The 10,356-nt window shown below is 39.3% G+C and overlaps 1 protein-coding gene across 5 annotated transcripts in view; it reads left to right on the top strand.

Moving 5' to 3' along the window:
• CCNT2 (cyclin T2) overlaps positions 1–10,356 on the top strand; it is a 47,687-nt gene that overhangs the window by 12,308 nt on the left and 25,023 nt on the right. For all 5 annotated transcript variants that reach the window (XM_019522498.1, XM_019522500.1, XM_019522499.1 and 2 more), the window contains 3 exons: positions 3,758–3,886; positions 5,317–5,377; positions 6,848–6,910. In XM_019522498.1, the coding sequence (XP_019378043.1) occupies positions 3,758–3,886; positions 5,317–5,377; positions 6,848–6,910 (253 nt within the window). The remainder of the gene's footprint in view (positions 1–3,757; positions 3,887–5,316; positions 5,378–6,847; positions 6,911–10,356) is intronic.

Genomic DNA, 10,356 nt, shown 5'->3' with positions numbered 1-10,356 from the left:
TGCAGTTAATCACTTACTACTTTTGGGGTGGGGTTTAGTCAACATGATTAGCTCAGTTGTCCTTGTATCTTCTAGAGCAGTGTTTCTCAACCCATGGGTCGCAACCCAAAAGTGAGTCACAAGAATATTTCAAAGGGTCACGAACTGTGGCAAGGCAAGAGAGCGGTGGGAAGGCACATGTCCCTTCCAGCTGGGGGAGAGCTGCATAGCCGAGCTGGCAGCACCAAGACCAGTGACCATGCTCACAAGCCTCTCCTCCTCCTCCCTCTATCACATGCTGGGGCCAGACTCTCTCTATTGCAATCTGCTTGAGCTGGAGCCACTGCAGCCACCATGCTTCATCATGAGTGGGATGGGGGCAGTTGGGGGCTCCTCTGACAGGGATGGTGTGGGGGTAGGGGGCTGCAGGCTAGGAGTGAGGGACATCAGCAGGGCCAGGGGAATGTGGATCAGGACAGGCTGTGGATCTTTCCAATTGGGTCTTGGTAGGAAAAAGGTTGAGAACCACTGTTCTAGAGCATGTATTCGTCACCGAGGCCTATATGCATGCCAAGTCTGGAGTTTTGTAAGGAAACCGTTTCTTATCTGAATAAGTACTTTAAAGTCCAAGGTAAATTTGCTCCTTCCTAACAAAATTCAAAGCAATCTAAATTGAATTCAGTTTTTTTTCTCACAAGTTTTAAAAACTAAAATAACTCAATTCTAAAATTCGCCTGGACCAGGAATACATTTTGAGTGTCTAGACTGAGGTTTAACTTTGGTTCACCAAAAGTTGGTTAACTAGTGGTAAAGCAGTATCCAAAACTACTTTAGACAAGGCCTTCAAGATCAGGATTGAATGGGCACCCACAGAAGTGGCTCTTCAGTAATGGTTTGAGCATGCTTATAGCTTGTTAGATGAAGAAAGTACTCTTTGTACCAGATAAGTAGCTAAGCAGAGCTTCAGTGCTGTGAAGTCTAACATCTCTCATAGACTTACAGAGGATGGGAATGACTAATTATTTAATGCTTTGGTTAGTGATTATTTTAGTTGAGAATATTTTCCGCTGTAAAAAAAACAAACCAAGTACGTTAACCACACTAAGAATATTAGAAATAAAGTAAAACAATGTGAGAATTCTTCTGTGCAAAACTTTACCCTGGTTTGTCTGCATGTAACTGGGTAATAGAAAATACTGTGCTTGTGTGGGCAACCCTTGGCACTTACACACATACAGGGAGCCTGCTCTGATGTGCTAGATTAATCAAGTCTGCTGGAGCACATAAATTGATGCTGTCTGGCAGCCTCGCATGTCACATGTATCAGCAGCGCAACACGTCTCCACACTGAGAAAATAGCGGTGGTGTGCTTTGAAATAAAGCACATTCAATGTTCAGAGTGCCTTGCTGCCATTTTCTAAGCCCAAGGACGTGCTGCACCGCTGATGCGCACGCGTCCTTGTGCATCAGCATGGGCACTTTTAATTAGCACAGCTTGCTAATTAAAAGCACCCAGTGCCGTGTCAGCAACACATGTAAAAATGCTCTTTTTGTGGTTCCAGCATTTTCAAGCTTTTGAGCTTTTGCAGTTGCCTTATTAGGTGTATATTACAGCTAGGTACAGACGTTCAAAAAGTCCAAAGAAGAATCTAAGTTGCACCGTATTTTGTAAGCAGCATAGTTTAGATCAGTAGTAAACAGCCTATCCTAGTCTTCATGCTGGGGCATATTTGCTGATTGGGGGAGGAAAGGGGAGAGGACCAAATTTTAGATCAGGTTCTACCACTCTTAACCCAGTCTGTGCGCCAAACTTCCATTCTGTTACTGGTATAGACTGGTTTCTGATCACTTACATTGGTAAAGGGGTAGTGTCTGTACCTAGCCTGAGGTTTGAGCTTCTAAAACTCCAGGAAGTTTCTATTGAGCGTAAATGGTACTGTACTCTTAAAGGCATATAACTTGGCCAAATTTAGACAGTGTTTTAATAGCAGCAGAGGTACATCCCTGACTCTCAAACCATTCCCTGCCATATTTCAAGTTGATGTCCACAGAACACAAAAGATTTTTCTGTTTGGTTTGTGGAAGGAATTGTTGCCTGTGATTCAGCTTTGAGGGGATCATAGGTCCTTTAATGGCATATTTTTGTGGATTAAGGTATGTCAGATTTTTATCTTGGTTTCCAGTGTCTTTTAGTTTAAATCCCAGTGCTTACAAAAGAAGGCAGGATCCTTTTGTTTTTTAAATGGGAATTATCCATCTCCTTAAAATATTTGGTTCTAATCGGTTGGTGGTTTGAGGTGTCTGTATTTTGTTCATTTGTATACTTGCTTTTTCTTTGTATATGATTTCATTTGCCACCCTTGTGGCCTCATTGTGCTGGTAATACCATTTGACAGTAAAGGGCACGTACTTTGATTTGGGAGTGTTAGTGCATCCAAGTACTGAGTGTATGTAGTTCAAAACTTTTGTATTCCTGTAGTAGATAACATGCCTTGCAAGGTGGAGTTTTCTGTTTTGTACAAATACATTTCTTAATGCCTTCATTTAAGAGATTTAAAAGTAATAGATATATGAATGTGATCTACTGTGTCTCCACTCAGAAATGTTTTATTTGTGCCCATTTAAAATATGAGACTTCTGTAAAGGTGGCCATGCTTCTTAAAAGTTTGTGTTGGTTGACCATATTTAGAAACCGTGATGAGCGTAACTGTCTACAGTTTTTTGCCTTACTACTCTTTTGTTGCTCTTGATAACTTCGGGGATAGGAAGTGGAAAGTCATGGAGGAGGGAGGATTGTTGGTTTGTTTGGTTTTGGGGGGGGGGTAGTTTCGTTTCTTTTTTTTGCAGAATGAAGGCGTTAACTCCAACATATCTGTTTGTATAGCTGAAAACTGACAATGGAAAGTATATTATGTACTTGAGAAATGTTTTCCCTCTTAAGTGTTAATCTTTCAGTTGAGTAGGAAGTGGTCCCTATTCATGTAGTCTAATTTTAGGAGTTGATGTCTAGGAACTGGACTGGAAAATTGTTTACATTTTTGGTATATTTTTATCTATACAGTATTCTTTAATATGTAGTTTTCTATTTAATTTTACAAATACTGTACAGCTTTTGGCAGCCTGAGTTCTTACTTATTCTTTAAGCTGACGGTTGTCCTTGTTTAAGCTTTCCTGAAGAAAGTAACCTGCATTTAAAAAAAAAAAATAAAATAAAAGCATTGCCTGTCAACACAACTTGTGTTTTGTGACTCTTTTCATGATTAAATGTTCTGGGCTAGTTTCAGGCCTGTGGTTCTTGTTCAGTCAGCAGCCATCCTATTGTTTCCTACTTATAATCCATTATCAAGTTACGTTCCAAGTTTCTCTGTTAGATGCTCTAGTGATTATTTGTGGCAGTCATTTTCTTGCAGAACTGTGACTCCATCTTGTATTTGGGAAATCCTAAAAGGTGTTATACATAACTCATTCACTTTTGTACCTAAATGTGAATGAACTTTGAATTTCTTAAACTTTAAGAAAAAACTACTATTCTGGTAACCTAGAAGACAGATTTTTTGCCCAGATTCAGTCCTGTGAAAATTAATGTTTCTATTTTTCTCCTTCAGATTAATAAAAAAATAATAATTCTGGCATTCCTCTTAAGTTTTTAGGTTTGCATACTCCCTCAACTTTTAATGCAAACTCATTACAATTACTACATTACGTCTCCCCATGTGACTAGGTCCTGCCTACAGAAGAAAAATTGTGTACTTTTTAAAAAATTAATTCTCTTTTACAGATAATATCTCCTACTGCATTGTTTTTGGCTGCAAAAGTAGAAGAACAGCCACGAAAACTTGAACATGTTATTAAAGTAGCACATGCCTGTCTTCATCCTCAAGAGCCACAGCTGGATACAAAGAGTGATGTATGTGGAAGTGATGACTGAGCAAAGCTGTAACTGCTTAAGATACAGCTGAGTTGTCATGCTATAGTCTTGATCAATATTAACTGTTTGTAGACTAGGAGAAGCTTTCATGCTTAAATCATTTCAGTCTTTGTAACTTGATAGCGTATCTACCTGTGGGCTTAAAACGTGTAGTGTAACAACTTCATGGCTCATGAAAATAGACTGGTTCATCTTGAACATGAATTATTGCAGTACATATAAATAGTTTTAAAAGTGGAAACTAACTGAAGGGTTATACACTTCGTAGCCTTGTATAGGCCAACCTCTTTGTAAACACAGTTTGTCATAGTTCTCCACTACAATTGCCATCTGTTTCAAGTTTTACTGGCTATTCCCATCCTAGTCTTCATGCTTGGGCTGAACTCTCTATACCCCTTTCCCCAACTACACATCCTCGCATTCCCCTGTCACAGGTCCTTTCTGCTCCTCAGTATTTCCCATCTGCCACACATTAGGAGCCTCTGCTTTGCCTTCATTAAGGGCTTCTGCTTATTGCCCTCCTTTCCACATTTCTTTTTTTTTTCTGTTTGGAAATATCATTCTGATGGTAGAGAGACCTTCCAGTACAAGGAATCCGAATCTGCTATCTTGTACTGGAAGGTGTTTTGATAACTGGTGTCATCATCCAGGGCTTTGATCTGTTTAAAAAAAAAAAAAAAAAACCCCCAAAAACTGAAGACATGCTTGAATCTACAGCTTTACTAGCCACATGGCACACCTTCCTGTGTCCCATTTTCCCCATTTGAGTTTTCACCAAAATCATAGGGTTTCTCTCATAGAAGCATGAAGATTTCTTGAAATTTGGGACTTAATTGGAGTCACCTAGAAGTTTTCACATAACAGTAATATATATTACAATATAAAGACTCACAAACTTGGCCAAAAAATTCCTTAAAGAAAATGCTAGAATTTTAGGATCCAAACAAATCAACAACTTAGTGACATAACATTACAGTCTTCAGCATGATCATGTTTGACACACTGTATCTACACATGCAATTAATGTGAAGAAGTAAATTCTGGAGCTGTTTGCGCTGGAGTCAGTTGTTTCTGGGCACAGCATCTGCACACGCACCTGGGATGGCAGTGATGTGAGCTGGGGTTGAGTAGCCCCAGACTGGCTTTTGCTGATGTGGCTTGTGCTGGTCCCAAATGAAATAAGCCTTGACAGCAGCAGCAGTTACGTTGGTATAACTGTCTACCGTGAAAGTTTTACCTTGCCTCCAGTATTTCTATACCAGTATAATTACGTCCCTGACATAGCTATATTAGCAGGTAGATGCACTGTGTAACTTTAACAAGTCTCTCAAAAATCTTGTTATTTGGAATTTTGCTAAGTACAATAAATGTCTAGCTAGGTCTTAACATTGTTATTTTTTACATTTCAGGCATACCTTCAGCAGGCCCAAGAGCTCGTTATACTTGAAACGATAATGCTTCAAACTTTAGGTATGTTTTTTTGATCTCTATGGCACAAGAACATTTATTACATTGACGCCAATTATTTGGATACCTTTGGAATGATTGAATACTTTGACTGAATGGTTGACACTGGTACATTAAAAGCTTCTAAACAATTCCCACATTTTCCTTGGGTAAAATTATAGTAGCATTGTAAAAGGAATCAGAACTCATGGTACAGATATCTTTTCTTAGACCGACTAGATTTTAGCAAAAGCATTTAAGCTTCCATGACAGATATCACTTGGGGGTATCAAAGGTATTGTTGGCACACCTTTGCAAATGCATTGTATCTTCAAATGGATTTGGCGTTAGGACAAATATCAGAACCCATCAAATTGCATACCAAGTCTATTTTGCATAGTGCTTAGTTATAAGGAATTCAGTTTAATCCAAAGTAAAGCTATAAGGCAGCTATGGACTTAACTATACTTTTAATGTTTTTGAAGTTGAATGCTAGCATTGCTGTGAAGCATTCTATAAAGAAATCCAGAAAGCACAAATACAATCGTTTTAACCATTTTTGGCAAATTTAAATATGGACAGTTATATTTCAATTCAATATCTGGGTTCAGATTGCCTCTGTAAACTAGTATTACTCTTGTAATACATCCCCAAACCATGCTTAGAAATACCAGCTTAGTTATACAAAGTTGCATCCCGTAGCAAATGAGTTTTTTGCAGGTCTCCTCAAATCATGAGTAAAAGTTTTATATCAAGTACTTTGCCTCCTGTTATACTTGTGCCACTTCTTTATTTTCAAAATGAACGTTTTGTAGTTGTAGTCAGTTATTCCAGTGACATCAGCATGTGCTGAATAACAGTTTGAAACGTAAGCTCTTGTATTAAATAAATCTTGTTCTCTGACCGCAAAAATGAGCATAGTTGATTTGTCATGTTAGCAGACATGAGAATGATTTAATAAAAGCTATAGAATGGAGTGTATTTTCACTTTTTTTTTTCTGCCCCCTCCCCAGATTGTGCATACAACAGAATTGTTAACAAGTCAAGGTCAGATGGTACTGATCTAGTTCTGCCAAAAAAAAGTGGCTGAATGAGCAAAAAAAAAATTCCAACTTTTATCAGTTGTAATATAGAAGTAGCATGTTTTTAAATATTAGGTTCTAGAAAATGTAGAGTGATGCTTCTAAATGTGAATAAATCTCAATAGTTCATGAAATCCATTCTTTTTAGCTTAGCTTATTTTAGTTAACTAAAATCCAGTTCTCAATAAAGAAGTTCATTTTTTAGAGGTGTGATACCTAATCAGAACACCACAGGAATATTTTCTGGTTGATTTTGGGACATACTCAAAAATATTTGCATGGACACCTTCAGGTGATGGGTTTAATGAGGTTCTGTAGTAGTAGACATGAGGGATTGAAGATAGTTGTCCTTTTCTGAATTTTTCTAACTACAAATGTACTGTAGTTCTGAAACATATTCTTAACTTTCCAGGTTTTGAGATTACCATTGAACATCCACACACAGATGTTGTGAAATGTACGCAGTTAGTGAGAGGTCAGTGACCTTCAAGTCCTTCTACATTTAAGACTTGAGAAGGTGATATTATAATGTGATAAAATGGTTTAAGAAATAGTTTTTATTCCTTTGTGTGAGTTGGCACTTTTTCCCTCAATTTCTCTGTTGCCCAAAGAATTGTTCCACATTCTCCTGATTATGAAAAGTCACCTTTAATGCAAGTGACCTGCATGATTCAGATGAAATAGTAGTCCATCAGATGTTCTGTCCCTTATTTTTTTTCTGTCATTCTGCACTTTAAATCTCCTATTTCATGAGTAGGTACTATCATCCTTATTTCTGTTCCTTTATTTGGTAGAGGTACAAACTGCTATATGTGGTCTCCCTTATTCAGATTGATTTATCTCTGGTAAAATAAATCTTCTGAAAAAAATTAAACTTTTATAAAGTCAATTATTTTCCCTTTGTAGCTGCATTGAACAAGAACATTTCTATCCACATGTGGGATGGTTGTTACGGCAGAAGTTCTACCTTGTCAAAGCATTATCTATCAAGGAGTGAGCTGCTAGTTTATACTGACTAACAGGACTGTAGCTGCATGCCAGTACTTCGAGTGAAATATGATTATTATTCATAACATTTTTCACAACTGTGGATTTGGGAATGCTTTATTTGGACTAATGTTAACAAGTGATGGGGTACAGTGGTTGGACAAAGGCTTTATAACTTGGCACGTATTTTTCAGTTAGTGTGTCTATCTTAAAAATACGACTTAAATTTGTTCTATGGAATTTTGGTCTGGAATTGGGAATTTTTATTATTTTAATTTAAAACTGATTATACTACAAGAATGCAAAAAAAAAAGTGCAAGCTTCTAAAACTAGTTGTCATTTAAACATATGTGAACTTTATAGTTCTACCTTTTCCATCTACTTTACAGTGATGGACTCCTAAAAGATGAGAAAAAACAGTTGAGGGTGGTGATTTATGAATATACTTGGTGCCATCCTAGTTTTTTGCGTTTAGGATAACTTAGCTGTTACTGGTATAATTGAAAGATTATGCTCTCTTGATCTAATTTTGGGTAGATCCTAGAGGTCATACACATATACACAAGCCTCATTGGAGCCAGGTGCATAGCGTTCTATAGAATCTCTGTTTTCTTAGAGTTTTTTCTCATACCGGGGGGAGAGTTTTGTGCACAGGTCTGATGAATAAAATTATTGGCGGTTATTATACTTGTACCTCCTTGTAGGGATCTCCACTGTTCTACTTGGGATCATAGGAAAGTAGGGCTGGAAGGGACCTCATAAGGTCATCTAGCACGTATTAAGAACACTGATATGGAAATTGCAAGGCAGGCAGGGATGGCTGTTCAAAACAAGGCAACAGACAGTTAAGTAATTACCCTCTGCTCCACTTATAAGCACACCTAACCATTACATTGATTACTATACATCACACATTGCAACCTTACATCATCCTTTGAGATTTCACCCTTTCCTTACTCCCTTTAATCATGGGTCTGAACACACTGTTTCAAGAAACAGTCCTCTCCCAGCACAATTGCTACAGTAATTTTCCACCATTATTAGCACCATGCAAAAAATAATTGTAAGGAGGTGTGTATGTGGAAGTGTGAGTGGCAGGGAGCATATGGTAATTATGGTAAGGGTCATGCCAATAGGGAGAGGGCATATACTGTTCAATAGCTTAAATTTTCCCTGCTTCCTACAGATTTGTCAGATATGCTGTGTGTAGCAAAAAGCTTGTTTGCTGATGGTGTAAGTTATTATATTTAAATGTATTTTAATTTGTTTAGTGCTAGTGCTTACCTATACAGGTATTTTGATTTAAAAAAAAATACCTACTGTAAACTTCTATTTTATTAAAACCAACACTTATACTAACACCAACTATATACGCTTTATTAAATCAGCACTTAAATTAAACTATACACAGAAAGATATTGGGAAAATAAACCTGTACTAAGCACAACATGAACTGGAAGGAACACCAACTATGTGCACTTTATTACAGGACATTTTAAAAAAGCAGGTAACTGAAACCCATGTTAACTTTTGAAAAAGGCTGTTCAGGCATGAAATATAACCATATTGCACCCAGCTGCTTTTGAGAGGAACATTGCCTGCCGCTGTGGGGTGAACACTTGTCTGCAGGCAGAGCTGGCATGCTCAGCATCCGCTGAGTTTGCTGGGTCGCTGCGACAGCACCTGGCCAGGGCATACAGGTGGGGAAACCAGTCACGGACAGAGTCCCAAAACTCCAGCATCCTGCACTCCTGCACAAAGTTTACTTTGCTCCCCCCATTCTCTTCTGGAGACAGATGAGAACTTTTTCCTGCCTTCTCTCTCCCCTCCCATCCCTGCTTCAGGCGATGGGCAGTCTGCCTCTCTTTTTGTTTCTTTGCTCCCTCCCCCAGCCCTTCTAGGAAACTCTCTCACTCCTTCTCCTCACCCCAGGCAGCTCCACCTCCAACGTATGGACGTGTCCCCTGCACGCAACCCATACACCCTGCCCCCGCCCCCCCCGGGCACGGTGTGCAGGGAGTGGATCATGCCTGTCTCACTCTTCAATACTGCTCCCCACCCACCCAGAGCCCCATAAAGAGTTTTGCTGAGTTGTTGGATGGGGCGGGGGCTGACCCAGCCTGTGACAGCTCATCAAAACTCCCTATGTGGCCCTTCGGGGCCCAAATAATTGCCCTGGCCTTAGATGCTTGGGTACTTTAACCTGTGACAGTGACTTCAAGTAACCTGTTAAAAAATAGTTTTAGATCTTATCTATGCAGGTTGAGACCTGACTTTCCAGAGGGAAGCCCTTTTTCAGGGGGAGAATACCAAATGCCAAAGAATCTCTTAATCTAGTAGGGAGAGGCATACCAAGAACCAATGGATGGAAGCTGAAGCCAGATTAATTGAATTTGGAAATTAGGTACAAATAAAAATATGATTAATTGCTGGAACAATCTAAAAAAGGAAGGGCTGAATTTGGCTCAGTTTTCTGATCTAAACACTATGCTTTTTTGAAAGATGCGTTTTAGTCAAACTAATGTTGGTGTAAGCACAGGGGCAGTTGCATGAAATTCAGTGGCCTATGACAAGGGTGTCAAATGTGTCCTGTGCCCCAGGCCAGATCCAGGCCACAGGGCAGGTGGCAGGGTGAGTAGTACAGCAAGTACCTGCAGGGTGAACGGGGCTGTCAGCACAGCTGTCGCTCCCCATCCTGTACGCTGACGGGGCCCCAGATTCTGCCAGAGGCCCTGCACCCAAATTCCCAAGCCTGCCAGTAACCTAGTGGGCTGGACTAGTGAGGAGGGGGAAGGGGCTCTGCAGGTAGTATCTGGCCTACAGGCCATACATTTGACACCCTTGGCCTGTGATATGCTTTGGACTAGATGATTTAATGGTTCCTGTGGACTTAAACTGTATGAACCTCAGAAGTTCTAGCTTTACAATATGCCT

Source organism: Gavialis gangeticus, unplaced genomic scaffold (assembly GCF_001723915.1).
Source record: "Gavialis gangeticus isolate Ggan-Ray unplaced genomic scaffold, GavGan_comp1, whole genome shotgun sequence".
NCBI lineage: Eukaryota > Metazoa > Chordata > Crocodylia > Gavialidae > Gavialis > Gavialis gangeticus.
This window is presented reverse-complemented; position numbering and strand designations above follow the sequence as displayed.